Source organism: Panthera onca, chromosome A2 (genome assembly GCF_046562875.1).
Source record: "Panthera onca isolate mPanOnc1 chromosome A2, mPanOnc1 haplotype 2, whole genome shotgun sequence".
In the NCBI taxonomy this organism is placed as follows: Eukaryota; Metazoa; Chordata; class Mammalia; order Carnivora; family Felidae; genus Panthera; species Panthera onca.
Genome location: NC_138340.1, coordinates 19,602,384 through 19,618,773, shown reverse-complemented (window position 1 = coordinate 19,618,773; position 16,390 = coordinate 19,602,384). Strand labels below are relative to the sequence as shown.

Sequence of the window (16,390 nt, the reverse complement as noted above, 5' to 3'; positions counted from 1 at the left end):
TGGAAAGCAATAGCAACATTTGACTGTTTGGAAAACAATTTGTAGTTGACAAAGCGCTCTCTTTTCCCTTATCTCATGGGAATGCTGGTGCCGCCCTATGAGGCAAGCAGGGCGGGACCAGCAACCCCAATTTATAGACGGAGGAAAGAGAGGTTCAGGAAGATGAAGTCACTGCCCTGGGGCCACCAAGCTGGAGTGTGGCAAGGCTGAACAGGGAGGAGAAGGGACTTTTGAGAGAGTGTCCAGACAACCCCTCCCCTAGGGGAAATGGGAGGAGGGGGTGACACCAAGTGGAAGAGGCACTAGCCAAAACTACTGCTTACAAGACTCGGGAAACTTGTTCTGAAATAAACGTGTGCATAGGTGTGTGCGAGAGCAGGGGTGTGTGTAGGGATGTGCACGGGAACATGGGTACATGCATGTATAGGGGTGTGTCCCTGAGGGTGTATGGGTATAGGGAGCATGGGGGGTGGGGGAAGTGTGCAAGTGAGGGGCTGTGGGTATGCATGTGTCTCCATTCCCTGCAATAGTGACTCTGAACCCCCAGAGATGGGAACCACCCATCTGTCCATCTATTCATCCAACATTTTCTATCTCTCTGAAGTGCCTACCAGAGTACTGGACACAGAGAGGTGCCCAAGAAAAACTGGAGGTCTTGCTACCACAACTCAACCTGTGACAGCCTTGCCCAAGCAGGTGACCAAGCCCAGACCCCTCTGCTCAGACCTCCTCTCTCACTGAGGCCCCATCTTCTGCATCACCTCACGTTGCCCAGAGCTGTAAAAGCACTCTGTCTGCTTTCCTAGGGCATCAAACAGAGCTGGGATGTCTGCAGTGGCTCTGTGAAGACGCAGTTTTGTTTTGGGACAAGCCCCAACACCCTACTACCGCCACCTCCCAGCCCCAGAAAGTCCATCCACCCAGGCCCACATGCTCACCCACATATCTAGTGTCCACATCCAGCTAACCCCAGGGCTGGGCTCTTCTCAGGTAAAAGTGTTCACACTATCTCCATCTGTCTCACACACAGGAAGTCCCAAGGCCACCAGCCTGGACAGGCAGCCTCTCCCACCCCACTCCACCCCAACCCCCACACTCCCAGCCAGTTAACCTGAAGCCTGGGCCAACCTGCTGTGTGGCCTCTAGGGGAACACCCACTCCTTCCGGGGAAAGAGAGCTGGCTTGCAATCTCTCCCATCAGTGAGGCACTAACAAATTAAGAAATATTAACTCTGGAGTTCTTGACAACCCACGGCTTGAGAAACATCATTCTTACAGCAAAGGGAATCTCCTGGAAGCCAGGTATCCAGTTGTTCTCACTGTCCAGTGAGCCACTAGAAGTCTATTATTTCCACTCCTCTATTCATTGACAACATGATTTCAGGCATTTTATAATCCTAAAGCATGACAAATAAAACAAAAAACATCAGATTCTCTTTAGAATGAAGAGAAAAATTAAATATACCAGACACCCATGTAACTAACTCATAACTACAACTGAACATACAATTTAATTCTGAGCTTCCTGGGAGTTTTGGCAAAGAAGAAAACCAGATAGGTTCTGCTGCTTTTATCACCCCATGAAGAGAAGCACAGACATTCTTTGAACTTTTTTCAAGACGAAATTCTTTTTCTTTTTTAAGATCTTTATTTTTTATTTTTTCAATGTTTATTTTTTTGAGAGAGACAGAGACAGAGCAAGAGCGGTAGAGGGGCAAAGAGAGAGGGAGACACAGAATCCAAAGCAAGCTCCAGGCTCTGAGCTGTCAGCACAGAGCCCAATGTGGGGCTTGAACTCACAAATAGTGAGATCATGACCTGAGCCAAAGTCAGATGCATAACCAACTGAGTCACCCAGGCACCCCTCCAAGACCAAATTCTTAAAGGGATTCTGCATCAGACCTTACATGAGGGAAAAGTGTGACATTCTGAAAACGCCTTTGACAATAATTTTCCAAGATACAGAAAGATTCGCATGAAACTATCTGATAATAAACTCCCTCCTAAAGACTAAGGCCAGCACATGGCATTGTAGCCTGGCACATCCACCAGGAGGCTGAGATAACATCACCAGACCCTTTATTTTCTGGGGAATCTCAGCTTTGTTCTGTGCCAGAGTATGGAAAAGAGAGAGGTAGAAGGACTGGTATGTCCCTAACCCCTATCACATCTTCTCCCACTTGGGGGTCTAGTCCCAGCCTCAGGCAAGGGCAGACCAGAATGCTGAAGAGCTGCATTCCTGGGCTATTGATTACATCATGTTCAACACCCAACACTCGGGCAGCAGAACTGGACAGAATGTTATAGGAAAATACAGGTTTTAAAATCACATTTTGTTCACTGTGGGGAAACCTCTATTCTCTACAGAGAGAGGCTATGGATAAGAAAAAGCACTTTGAAGCAGCACCAGAATCCAAGATGGCGGCCAGCAGGAGGCTGATGAAAGAGCTTGAAGAAATCCGCAAATGTGGAATGAAAAGCTTCCGGAACATCCAGGTTGATGAAGCTAATTTATTGACTTGGCAAGGGCTTATTGTTCCTGACAACCTTCCATATGATGAGGGGGTCTTTGGAATCGAAATAAACTTTCCAGCAGAGTACCCATTCAAACCGCCGAAGATCATATTTAAAACAAAGATCTATCACCCAAACATCAATGAAAAGGGACAGGTCTGTCTGCTGGTAATTAGTGCTGAAAACTGGAAGCCAGCAACCAAAACCGACCAAGTAATCCAGTCCCTCAGAGCACTGGTGAATGACCCCCAGCCCATGTACCACTTCGGGCTGATCTAGCTGAAGAATACTCTAAGGACCGTAAAAAATTCTGTAAGAACACTTAAGAGTTTACAAATAAATACGGGGAGAAGCGACCTGTGGACTTAACTCTGCCGCAACTGACTCCAGCGAATGTGAGTGGAGACCCTGAGCAGCACATTCAGACACCCCGCAAAGCAGGACTCTGTGGAAAATTGACACGTGCCACCGCCTGGCATTTGCTGTGGTACTTACTAACTTTCTACAGTTTTCTTTTTTTTAATTTTTTTTTTTCAACGTTTTTTATTTATTTTTTTTGGGACAGAGAGAGACAGAGCATGAACGGGGGAGGGACAGAGAGAGAGGGAGACACAGAATCGGAAACAGGCTCCAGGCTCCGGGCCATCAGCCCAGAGCCTGACGCGGGGCTCGAACTCACGGACCGCGAGATCGTGACCTGGCTGAAGTCGGACGCTTAACCGACTGCGCCACCCAGGCGCCCCTCTACAGTTTTCTTAATCAAAAATGGTCTAGGTAACCTGTAAAGAAAGGATTAAAAATTTAAGACATTCATAAATAAATAAATAAATAAATAAATAAATAAATAAATAAATACACTTTGAACTTACCACATTCCCTTTGACAAGAATGTTCAACTCAGCCATATCTAAGATCCCTTCTGGCTCCCAGTCTGATTATTTGGTATTATTTTTTTCCCATGGTGACAGATCTCTAATTTTATGAGAAACACATGCCACTGGAATGGCAAGATTCATTTTATAGCCAGCTGTTGAGACCACTCCTGCCTTGTGCTGCTAATACCAATGAGGGCCACCCCTGGCTAGCCCCTGACCCTTGCAAGCTGCTCTGTCCACTCAGAATGGTAGCCATAGCCTCAGAGATGGGATGGTATGGATTGACCTCAAGTTCAGGATTCAGAAGCAGGAATTTCCTTCTTAAGGCCTCAGTATCTTCTTATAAAGCCAGAGCCATGCCCCTCTTCCCCTCACTCACTGCCTCCACTCCCCCACTCCCATCCCCATCCAAGGATACTAGTGCTGTTTGGAGAGGTGCCGGCAGTGTCAAATCTAACTTTTTAGCCACAGCTTCAAATTAGAGCATCAGACGTGTGCCATTATTCTCTCACACACTAATTTCCCCAGCTTTTGTAGCTCATTAAAGGAGCTAATGGAACCAATTCTGCAGCTATGCATTAGTTGGCTTCATGTCAGATCAGACCTCGCTTCATTAAGTTCTGACCATATCTTGTCCTCCACTTGCCCTGTCCATTTACCTCTCCTCCTCAGAGGCTAAGTTCCAGGGAGGTCAGCTTGCACGACACCACAGACCCCAAATGCCCAGGCCCCAGCTGGATGCTCGGGGACTGATAGAATCAGATCAGTTTTAGCAACCCCTTCATGACAACTGTCTCCCTGGTGCTCGGCCAGCAGTGTGTTGGCCACAGCATTTGGTCATAGACATCACCTCATTCAGTGCTCACCATATCATGAGAAGAACCAGTATCATCCTTTTAACTGTGGGGAAACGGTGATTCTGAGAGGTTAGGTGACTTGCCCAAAGTCACACAGCTGGGCAGTGACAGTCAGAACTTGAACCTGCCTGTTGGTATCTAGGCAGTGGGGACCATGCAGATAGCTGTTTTGCTCCTTTCATATGTGGGGTTTGGCCCCATACCCTGGGGTCTAGACTAGGCTCTGCCACTTGGTGGTTATTGTAACAGCAGCTGAGGAGACTCAGGCTCAGGGAGGTTTTGGGGCTTCTCGGGGTCTCATGGCTTACATATGTAAGCCACCTCTGGCATCCAGGAGTCTTTTGGGAACCAAGATTCAACCCTCATGCTCAGGGAGGCCTGCCTATTTTACAAATCCCTTCCCTACTTCTGCAAATATTTACTGGCCCTGCCTGAGGGCTAGGCCCAGAGCTAGGGCTGAGAATGCATCCACAGGCAGTCTGTCCTCAAGGATTTTGGGGTTTATTGATGAGTTTGCAAATTAGGGTACTTGGTGAGGATATAAGCCCTAGGGAACTAGTCCTGGCTCCTTCTCTCCCGTTTCTTTTCTTTCTAGATCCAGAACCTGGCAGAGCAGGCAAGGTGGGGAAGTCTAGCCAAGGGAGCCTAGGAATAAGGGGAGCCCCCAAATAACCCCCTTCTAGGCCAAGGCCAGAGCACCTGATCACAGGGAGTGAAGTGAGGGGACGAGGGTAGGACAGCTGATAAGCTGGGAGCTTCCCTGACCATCTCCCTAGGATGGGAGAGGGTGGCTGAGGCTCCAATCTGGATGTCTTCCCAGGAACCTCTGTGGACAGGAGATCCGACACACATTTGGAAATTGTCGAGTTAGGAACGCAAGACTCCTTCAATTTGCTAAATTTTGATGGCCTCAGTTTATCTGTTTCCCACCAGCTACAGACAACCTGGAAACAAAGGCAGAAGTGCCAGGTCTGGGGAGAGGTGGAGATGGGTGGGAGAGGGGAAGAATGCTTCCAGAAAGAGAGAACTGAGCTGGGCTCCACGGCAGGGAGGGACAGAGACAGCAGTAACATAAGTGTGGGCTGGGCAAGCCCAGAGATCCCAGTACCCTAGGCTGGGAGCCATGTAGTATGAAAGACTAGCTATGGGCATGGGACTCCAGGTCAGACAGACCCGGATGCCAGAAGCAGAGGTCGCTTCCATCCTCCACTTGCCTATAAGCTTTGGGCAGGCCATTCAACCTCTCTGAACCTCACTGGTCCAATCTGGAAAATGGGAACAGTGACAGTATGCAAGTTCCCAGATGGCCATGAAGATGGAATGAGAATACACAGAGGGCTTAGATTAGCACAGTACCAAGTGCATACTGAGTGGATATGGGCTTCAAGGTTTGCTTGGCTTCAGGATTCCCCTGGGTCTGCCCTCAGGTGGCCCCACACTCCTCATGTCCCTGTTCTTCAAAACTTGGGGAAATCCAGATACAGCCTCTGGCACCCAGAGGGATCCCAGCCTCTGGAATCCAGCAGGTCACAGAAAATGGTCTCAAATCCTGAGAGGGGCAGGATTAGACCTGGCTTTGCAAAAATTAATGAAAAATCAAGAGTCTATGGATTCTGTTTTGCTGTGAAAAGCTCAGTGAGGAGGGGAAAGACCCTTCCTGGTGGTGAGAGGATGAGAAGGCTAATCTCAGGGGAGAGACCCTGGGGGCAGGTGGGGAAGCAAGGTGGAGAGCTGGGGACCCAAGTCAGGGAACTCACCCAGCTCTCAGCTTGGCAGACTAGAGGAGAGGCATATCTTCACTCCCTCAAGTGGAATCCACCTTTATACCCTCAAGTCCTCCATGCATCCTTTTTAGCAAAGTCCCCTTCTGCAAAATGTGCAGTGACCTTGGGGCTTATTCCTTAATTTCTCTGAGCCCCAGTTCCCCATCTGTGGTGTGCAGGCTCCTCACACGTGGCAATGGGGACAGGAGGACAGGCTGGTCTGGGACTACCAACATCTACCTCACAGGTGGAAATAGGGGCCCAGAGAGAGATACAACCTTCACACAAACACACCCCGCTCAGAGATCACACATGAAGTGGCAGGACAAGAACTCCCTTTGCCCCAGGCAGGTATCAGATCCCAGCATTCTGCCCACAGCCTTCTGACAGTGGGGGGTTTGGGGGGAGGAGCTGAGGTGCCTTGTGAGGTCCCTGAGTACATACTCAGAGGGTACAGGTTCTATTATCCTCCTTTAACTTCTTAGAGGAAAAAAGCATTTTTCTGTCAAAATCAGCTACATAATTAGTGAAACATTACCCTGGTTCTATTTCTCCTATGACAGTGTAAAAATGAGACATTTTCACCCTAAGACTGGAAGATTTCAGCAAATACAAATGTTTTATTCTAACCTCAGAAGCAATGTTCCTTCAATGGTCCCTCCTCACGAAGACTCCCACCTCAGCCAGTGTGTGTCCCACATTGTGCCACAGTGATGCCTACATAGCTGCTGGGGCTACAGAGGGCAGTGGCCACCTTCCCTAAGCAAAGGTGACCAAGGCAAGTGAGGATATGACCAGGGCACCCAGCAGGCCATGCCCCTGGCCAGCCCTAGAGATAGGAGATTCAGCACCCCTGAGATTCTGTCCCCCTGGAGATGTCACAAAGATAACAAAGGAATAAATGTGTGTGGGAGACAGGAGGGGGGACATATTGGACTACTCCAAGAGGCACAGTGCAAAGACCCTAGGGAAACTTCTAACTCCATCCCCCAGACCTGCTCTTCCTGAAGCCAACAGCCAACACTGTATCTGCTGGCATTGCTCTCAATTCACTTGGCTTCATCCATGTCCCTGCAGCTCCCCACACAGGCTTGGGTGAGCACAGGCATCCATTACCTTACTCAGTCTTCTCCCAGGAGAGGCAGGGGCAAGTGGCTTCCAATCTCCATTGGTGCCCCCCAGCACCACCCCCCCCCCCACCCCCGGCCCCTCTCTCTCTTCTGCTCCTGTTCAGCTAGAGGGCTCTGAGGGTTCCCACACCCAGCCAGCTTCTGGGAAATTTTCCTGGTCTCTGATCATGCCATGGAGCCATAGCCATGAGGAAGGGGAAGTCCTCTGAGAGACCAGGGTAGTAACCTGGCAGCACTGAGGGACACTCCTGTCATAGGAATGGGCAAACAGTGACTCATCCCCATTCTCTCAGGCCTCCCTAGGGTAAAGATGCACCCTGGTACAGGCTCAGCCTGACTAAAGGCTTGAACTGGGCAATGGAGTACAGTGGAAAAAGGTCTTCAAAGCTGAGTCATAACCCCAGAGCTCCTGTCCCTGTCACACAGCTGACTGTTCCCCTGGCAAACTTACTAGCTAGCTCAGGAGTGGCATCTTGGGGCCCCCTCTAGCCAGTCTCCATGCTGCCTGTCTACTTGTGCCACTACCTGCCTGTCTGCTTCCCCAGCACTGCCCACGATCACTGCCCACCAAAAAAGTCTTCACTGCTAGAAGCGGGGGACCTTGTCAAGCAGAGCAGCCAGCTCCTCATCTTATAGATGGATAGACTGTGACCTAGGAGAGAGGTCTGGCTCCTGATCCCCAGGGATAGCTGCGAGCCACAACTTGGCTGCCCACAGGCCAGGGTTCCAGCCCAGCCAGGGCATGCCCCTGCTCTGTGACTCTGAGTGAGTTACTTTGCCTTTCTGAGTCTCGGTCTCTGCATCCATGACACTGGAGTGATACAACCCATTCTTAGATTCTTCTGTTTGTGGTTAGTGTGTAGGAAGCACTCAAGGGATAAGTGGGTGTTCTTATCCCATCCCCCACCCCCAACTCCTACTCTGTGTGCCACTGCCTGCCAGAGAGCATGGAGAGTACTTGCCAGCCCCTCTGTCACAGCCTGAGAAGGGGGATTAAACTTTATGTTGGGGGAACACCTACAGAACAAGTTGTGAGCCCCTTGTTGGAGGCTGAACCCTTAGGAATGGGGTGATGAGTGTGGCAGCTCCAGGCCCTGGCCCATTACACCCCTGAAAATAGCCTCTGAGGGTCAGTGAGGTGAGGGGGTCAGGTTCAGGGTGCAGGCTAGAGAGTCAGATGTTCTGGGGTCCTCATCCCAGCTAGTATGGGGCAGCCCATAGACAGTATTGGCTTCTAGAGTAGAGGTAGGTTGCATCTAACATTCAAGCCCTCCCAGCCTCTCCACAAGTTCCTCCCACTGGCTCTGAGGCCCTGGCTCAGACCCCAGCTCCTCTCCTCAGTCTTAGCCAGAGAATCTTTGGGAGTCACAGTGCTCCTGGTCTCACACTGTTGTCCTGAGCAAAAGTCTCAAACCATTGAGCCATAAAAGAAGACCCAAAGGTGGAGGCCACAGTTGAAACTAACTTCCCACACTCCACAGGAGACACCTCGGGTTACAAGCTTGGCCTAAATGTTCCTGACTCCACTGTTCTGGCTGCCAAGGCCACCAGCAACTGGTCAAGGCCAGCAGCAGGAGGGGACATTGTGAGTGGCATGGGCACAGCCAGATGCTCCTCTTTCCTGCCCTACACCTACCCTACCCTGTTGGGGGGAGACTTTCAGAGTGACTAGGATGAATTCCCAGCACCTGGCCAGCCCCATCTGTCCTATGCCTGCCGTCAGCCTGCGGGCTGCAGAGAAGAGGCCCAGCTAAGCCTGAAACTCCTCAGACAGAAAGTGGCAAGGTGAGAGAGGGGAAGGACTAAGTGATAGCAGGAGAAACAGAGAGGGGAAAGAAGAAATGGACGAGACAGAACAGAAAGTGCCATAAAGAGAAAGCAGCAAGGACAAAGCCCTAGCCTTAAAAAAAAAAAAAAAAAAAAAAGGCAACCCTAATACCAAACCCACAAAAAAACCCAAAATCAATATTCTCAGCATCTCTGGCCTGTCCAGTGCTAAAAAGGCCTCCTGAGGCTCCTTATTCCCCCAAGCAGCAGCCTCCTCTCATACTCCTGCTCTAAGCAAAACCCCCATGGTTCCCAGCAGCAGGACTTTATTCACAATCACACAGGGCCTAATCCACTTAATTCCAAAAGGGTGGGAGGGTAGGGGGTGGGGGAGTCCAGGATACAAAGTTCCTTTCACACTATTCTTTCTCACCCCACAAAGGGCTGGCTTCCCCAGGTGCAAGATGAGCCCAAGGGAGTCCTCATAAAGACTGATAACACGCCACCAAAAAATGCACTCAAGCAGCCCCAAATGAGAGCTCTGCCCTCTAAGAGTGTCTACTGGCCTGTGATGTATCATAGCAGGAACACAGGGATAGGTACAGCCACCAAGACTGAATCTTCCTTCCGGCCACATGTTCAAACCCAGGGTTCAAGTACACCACAGAGATGATGATTTTGCAAAAGATTCCAAAAGTGCCTTTTTGTCCAGGGTCACTCAGGGAGAAGGTGGCAGGAAGGATTTCAAGCCCAGAGCCTTGCTCTCTCTCAACCCCAGGCAGCCTCTCATGTGGGAACACATAAGATCTTGAACAGACAGGAGCAGGCCAGCAGAACCAAAATTCTCCTAGAGAATCACGGGAGCCAGTGAAAGCCATGTTCTTATTGTCCTAAGAGCAGGAGACCTACCCATGCAGGAGGGCTTGGTGCACACTCTTACCACACCTACGGCTGACTGCAGTCTTCAGCTCTTGCCTGGTGACCATCACCTTTGGACACATGGCAGCCAGTCACGAGGCTGGAACCAAAGGAGGTGGGGGGACTGCAAAGCCAGATGCTCCACCTGCTGCCCACTCACAGGGGTATCCCATGATGATATCCCAAGGAGGCCCTTGGAGAGAAAGATGAGGGATCCATGCAGGGAAATCACTTCCCCAAGTACAAACCTCAGCAGAGACATGACAGACCTCTGTCGTTACAGAGACCGGGCGCTTCCCACACAGCCTGAACTGAATGACAGCCCAGGTGACCCAGAAGCTCCTCGAGCACCCTGAGCAACAGTGCTCTACAATGGTTCTGATGATGTCACGAAAGAAAGCTCTGGGGGAATGAGGGAGGATTTTTGCCCACTTTGTGAGGAAGGATACCAAAGATAGACAGAGGCCCCTAGGGGTGAGGTATGAATCTGAGTTGTGGGCAAATGGAGAGGGAAAGTGGCTGCCCTTTCTCAAGGCCCTTCTTCCACAGAGCCCTCATAGTCCCTCTATGGCTCCCCAGGGTTTATTGGGGTCTGGACACCTGCCCTGCTGAGATCAGCCATGTCCTGCCAGGACACACGACTGTGAGTAGTGTGTTGAGCTGGTAGGTGTTGAGCTGTCCAAACCAGCATGCTGTCACACACACCCGGTGCCCTCCTCTGTCATCCACATCCTTCTCAGATCAGAGGCCTGGATTAAAGCTGGCGGTCTCTTCCAGGAAGTCTACCCTGGCTGGCCCAGCCCTGACACAGTTTCCTCTCGCCCACTCACCAACCTGACTTCCTGCCTGTGGCAGCCTGGACTCTGCTGGGCTGGGCTTGTCTGAGACTCAAAAGGCTTGAAACAAACCACACAACCTTTCTGAGGCAGTCCCACAGCCGTCATGGCCCTTGTGTGCTGGCCTGCAGGACTACTTGTCTGCTCACAAGCAGACAGTCTTACACAGTGAGGAGAGCTGGGCAGATAGAAACAAATACCAGCAGCATCACTTGGGGCCCAGCTGGGGCTATCAGGGCTCCCAGTGGAACCACAGAAGATGATGACAGCACCCTTCCAGGGGCCAAGTCTTAGAAACCATCCCCTGTCCCCATAAACTAGCATGAGGCACAGGGTGACTTAAATGCTAAGACTCTGGCATCAAACTGCCTGGGCTCACGTCACAGTCCTGCCACTCGTCAGCTGTGCATCTTGGGCAAGTCATTCGCCTTGCTGAATAGCAACAACTTTGTCCATAAAATGGGAATGACAAGAATTAGGTAACATAACACATCTCATGAATTGGGGATAGGACCCATCAGAACAGTCTGGGAAATTGTTGGCCATTTTTGAGAATATTAGAATCTGCAGCACCAAGGCCTGAAGACTGTGTCAGCTCCTGGATAGGGTGGGAAGACCCTGGCAGTCCCAGCAGCAGTTTAGGCTTTGAGCACAGCTTGCAAATGCATGAGCAGGTACGAAGCAGCTCAAACAATCTCTGCCAAAAACTCCACTATTTGCAGGTTTTAGGGTTTGATGCCTTTTCTAGAATCTTTGTTTAAATAGCAAATTGCCCACCCCTGGCAGTTCAGAACTTTCTACCAGCATGGTAGCACATGAGCTCCTCAAATTCTTTCCTTCCAGGAGAGGGACGGCATGGGGTGGGGGTGGGGGAGGTGGTTGGGTACAGTGAAAGCCCTACTGGGGACTCCTTTGCACAGGACTGCCGGCCCCTCCACATGCTTCCTGACTTGTTGACTCGGTAACAAATGGCCCCGCCAAGGCTGATCTGACCGGTATGGAGTTGGTAGGTAAGGGGGTGGCTGCTGCCAAATGAGAAAGTACCGGCCTGCCTGGTAGCCCCACCCAGCCTCAAATCCAGCTCCACAGCACCAGCTTCAACAGGCCAGCCCCACCCATGGAGCAATGTGGGGAACTCCCCGGCATGGGGACCCAGCACCCCACCACTACATTCTATTTGAAGAAGAAGGGAAGAGGAGGGCACTGGGAGCCCTGGGGCCTCCAACATACTCAGTGGTCAAAGAGGAGGGCCCCTAGCCCCAGAGCCCAGAGAGCAGTGGTAGGAAAGAAGAATCCACTTCTTCCGCATGCAGAACCCCTCTGTCTTCTCAAAGCTTTTTAGGTTTTTATTTATCTAAGTGCCATGGCTACTTCTGCCTGCCCTGAGGCAGAGGACCACAAGTGGGCTGGGCAGGAAATCAGGAGGGGAAGAGATTCTGGCCTCTGCTATAATCTTAATCAAGCTACATGATTTCCGACCACAGGGTCTAGGTCACAATTTTCACATATGTGATGAGGATTGAGGGGTTGTGTCTCAAATGTGGTGGGGTGACTAATGGGGGACAGATATGCAGGGCTGTGCCCAGTTAGGAGTGAAACTGAGGCATACTGTTTCATTAGGTAGGCCTAGAAGGAGGCATAGGCAGGAGGTCAGTAGGAGGCAGTCCCCTGCCCCCCATGCTTGGCGGACAGTCCTCTAGGTCCTGCCAACGGGACTGCAGCAAGTGCTTAGGGGGGACTGAAGAGTGGAAGGACCTGCCAGCAGCAGAAACTGGCCTCAAGAGGGAACCGCTGAGTGTGAGTGAAGCCAAGATAAACCACAGCAGTGTCAGGAGCTGAGGGAAAGGGGAAGAGGCCCAGCTCCCCGGGGAGGAGCCTGCTCCTCCAGGGCCCCCAGAGAATAGCAACGGCTACAGGACATTGACCACAACTCTTCCTGTTTGATGAGGGCCTGCTACATTCCAGGCTTCAGGGTAAGCACTATCTGCCATCTTGGACAACAGGGCCAAGAGCACAGGCATGGAGAGAGGCCAGGGCACTTGGCCTGGACCACCAAGAAGGGCAGAGATGGCAGGGGGTAGAGGCTAAGCAGAAAAATGCCACCCTCTTCCTCAAAGTTAGAGCCACCACTCACAGTACACGTACGATGTGCCAGAGGTTGTACTAGTGCCATCTTGGAAGATGGTAAAGACCTGCCAGATGGTAGAAACTTCCAGACTTGGTCACTGGAAGGGGGCTGGGGGCAAGAAAAGCAAAGTGTTGGAGTGGGGCCCACATCTAATCCATGTACCCCTTGAGGGCCAACTTAGGGCCAGGTCCTGAAGGTTCCAAGGCAGTAGCCCTGGCCATATTCACCCATAAAGCCTAAAGGGGTACAGCAGGAGAATTTATTCTAGGCCTGTCCTAGTTCGCAGTCCAGAACAGAGAAAGCATTGAAGCCCTAGATTCAAGAGGAAGTGCTTTGGAAACTGTTGTAGTCAGAAGTTCCCCCCCAAGTCACTTGTCAAACACAGCATCTATGGGGAAGGGCCTAGACCCAGCTCTGCTTAAAGCTGGTGCTGCCTGGGCCCACAATCTCTGGCCTCCCCCTCTATCCCTGCCTCGCTCACAGCATCTGGAACACCATAGGGGCTGGTCAGAACTCAGCCTTGGCACACAGGGCCAAAGGCTTGGTATTAAGAAGAGGTTCTCTGGCCTCATTTGGCCCCTTGCCTACCCAAACTGCCCCTGACCTCCTAAGAGGTGAGAGAGCTATGATGGTGCTGAGGGAAGAGGTGGAAACTCCCCACTGAGAACAGCCACTTCCCCCTCGAAGGACTCAGAGGAGGACCCCAAACCCCACTTCACTACTGGGTTAGTAGGTGAAGAAGCTGTGCCTGAGACTCAGCCTTGCCAGCCCAGACCAGCCACCTCCAGACCCATCCTATCAGCCCCAGTGCCCCTAAGAAAGACACAGGAGCTGGGCCCAGGTCCCTGCTCAGTTACTTGCAGACACTGTACCCTAAATAAGTCCCGTAGCCTCTCCAGACCTGCACCAGACCCAGTACCAATTACTCTACAGGCACCATCACATTCCAAGCTCACATAAACCCTTTATCTTTCCCCCTGAACAGAGGCAGAAACCTGGTTTCCAGAGTCCAGTACCTAGTCCAAGGTCACAGAGCTGGCAAATGCAGGCCAGAGATTAGAGCCACGTCTGCAGAACCCTGCACTCAAGCTCATAATTGCAATGTCTGTAAAATGAGAAGATCCTTTGCTGTATTCTAACCTCCAAAGCTGCTCTCCATGCCATGATCTACCCATCCAGGTGGCCACTGGCACAAACCACAATGGAGTGAACTTCCCAGTGATGACAGATTCAAGGCATTCTGGGTATGAGGCAGGGTCCTGGGCCAAGAACTAAGTGACTTAAGCCAGAACTATGTGGCTAGATCAGCCACCTCCAGAACTCCCTGGATTCCATCTGTATCAGTGAGTTCTTAGCCAGGCCTCCAGGGGAGGCTGTGGTGTGACATGAATAGATGGTTGGCCCACCCTCTGCCCAGGAACCAGGGTGGGTCAGGCTTGAAGCAGGGCCTGCCCCTTTCAACATGGGGCCGGTGACTCAGCTGGAGCCCATCAGCAGCTTCCTGCTCACAGACGTGATGGGCACCATCCTTACCCACCAGCCAGCCCTGGGAGTTTCCCACCCCTCCAGCCCAGGCAGGCAGGGGCCATAGGAGAAAGCAGCCCCACCCCAAGCCTTGGTGGGGACTCAGCCTCAGGCAGAAGGAAACTCAGATTCATTCCAGTCAGAAGAGTTTCTCATGAAAAATAAGAAGAGGAGAGGGGAGTAGGAAGGGTGGGGGGAGAAGAAAGAGAAGAAGAGTTTCTCATGGAAGGAACAACCAAGCTGAGTAAGCCCCCACCCCCCACCCCCACTCCCTGCTGGAACACAGAAGCCCAGCCAGCCATAACCCCAGAGTCAGGAACCGCTCCTTCCCTGCTTCCGGGTAGAGCAGACTCTACTCACACTGACTCCACCCCTTGCTCTCAGGGACATCCTGAGTTTAGCTAAGCTGAGCCTCGACTTCCCCACCTGTAAAGCAAGGAGGACCAGGAGCCTGACCTTACAGGGTAGTGTAAGGATGAAAGGAGATACTGATCATAAGAAGCTTAGCAGGGGTCCTGGGCATATGTGCACCCACAAGCCTCTGCTGTTGGGCCCTCCGGGTCACCCAGGAGGGGTCACTGACCTTCAGGGCACACTTCTGCCCAGTACGCCTGTGGAAGCACTCCAGCACCTTGCCGTTCACACCCAGGCCCAGCACCTGCTTGGACAACTGGTAGTCATCGGTCACTGCGTACTTCTTGGGCTCCCTCCGCCCCCCGAGGGCAGGAGCGCCAGTTGAGCCGGGTCCGCAGGGTGCACCCTGCGGTGGCGCGGGGCCCCCCTGCTCCTCTGCTGTCTCGTCATCCATGGCCCCCGCGGGGCGCTCAGAGGCGCCCCCAGCCTGGCGCGTCCAGGGCCACCTGAGGGAGAAGGGAAGAATGAGTTCCTCTCAGACTCCTCCAATACACCCCAGTATTGGAGCCCTAGAGCCTGTCTGGGCTGCGGGTCGTGGACGGGGCCGGGAGTTCGGGACGAACTGCGGGAGAGTACAGAGCCGAGGCAGGAGGGGCGGTCGCACAACCAAGCACTAGGGAGTCCGGCCTGACACCTGTCTAGAGGGTAAAGGGTCGGGCGCCAAGTGACCGTGAGGTTCTGGGAGAGGGAGGTGGAGGGGGCCCTATGAGGGCGTACCTGGCAAGGGCGTATCTGACAGCAGAGTACCTGGCTGCGGCGCCGGCGAGGGGCAGGGACCGCGGTCCCGGGAGCCAGCGGCCGCGAGCGCCTAGAGCCGAGTCGCGCCGCCGGCGGCCCACGTGACCGCCCCCCTCCTTTCCTCCACCCCCCCCCCCCTCCCGCCCCGCGCGTCCCCGACTTGAGGCCGGGCTTGGTCAGCCTTAAAGGGCCAGGCGGGCCCTGGCAGCACCGGGCGTGGAGGGAGCCTCCGGCGGGCCCCGCCCCGGAGCCCCGACGGAAATAGGGGGCGTGGCTTCCCGAAGGAGAGCGGAAACCTCCTAGGCTCCCGGGCCCCGGGACCGCGAGGGCAGTGAGAGTCCCGGAGCTTACCAGCGACCTACGAAGTGACAGCGCAGTTTCTCTTGGAGCCACAGGAAGCCACTTGAGTCGGGCGTTTTCTCTACACGCTGCCAGACGGCCCTCTAGCAAGGCTTGTAAGGCTTGCGACTTCCTTAGTGGTGGCCCACCGCCAGCGTACCTAGTCTTAATTTTTGCCATCGAGCCACGTGAAATGGCATTTCGTTGTGATTCGCGTTTTTCCCATCCCTGCGGGCTCTGGGTGTCTCTCGCCTTCTGTGCATCTCCTGCTCATATCCGTGGCTTTTTTTTTTTTTTTTTTTCCCTTTGGGATGAAGCGTCCTTAGACCAGATATCTTAAATTCCCATTTGTCAGATCCATCAACTTTTCACCTTCTGGTTTGAGCTTTTGGTATCATGTTTACAAAATCGCCTCCTCCCACCCCAGATACTCTTTGGCTATGTGGCGCTCCCTTCCACATTTAGGTCTCTATTCTGAGCCCATTTTATACCTTAGGTATTTTGATACAGTTTTACCATCACAGGCTGTTAAACACCTCATTTCACAGATGAGGAAACTGAGGACCCCTGAGAGGAAACAACTTGTC

At 52.4% G+C, this 16,390-nt stretch overlaps 1 protein-coding gene and 1 pseudogene across 2 annotated transcripts in view; one reads left to right on the top strand and one right to left on the bottom strand.

The window, feature by feature from the left end:
* Positions 1-15,580, bottom strand: part of MAPKAPK3 (MAPK activated protein kinase 3) — a 28,477-nt gene extending 12,897 nt beyond the window's left edge. Inside the window, exons 1-2 of one of the 2 annotated variants that reach the window (XM_078443050.2) lie at positions 15,474-15,580; positions 14,896-15,172 (exon numbers count right to left, since the gene is read on the bottom strand). In XM_078443050.2, coding sequence (XP_078299176.1) covers positions 14,896-15,120 — 225 coding nt within the window. In that variant the 5' untranslated portion in view covers positions 15,121-15,172; positions 15,474-15,580. Of the gene's footprint in view, positions 1-14,895; positions 15,173-15,443 lie in introns of both variants that reach the window. The other variant, XM_078443049.2, reaches the window with a different exon arrangement.
* Positions 2,419-3,714, top strand: LOC132673487 (ubiquitin-conjugating enzyme E2 L3 pseudogene; annotated as a pseudogene).
* Positions 15,581-16,390: the final 810 nt, after the last annotated feature.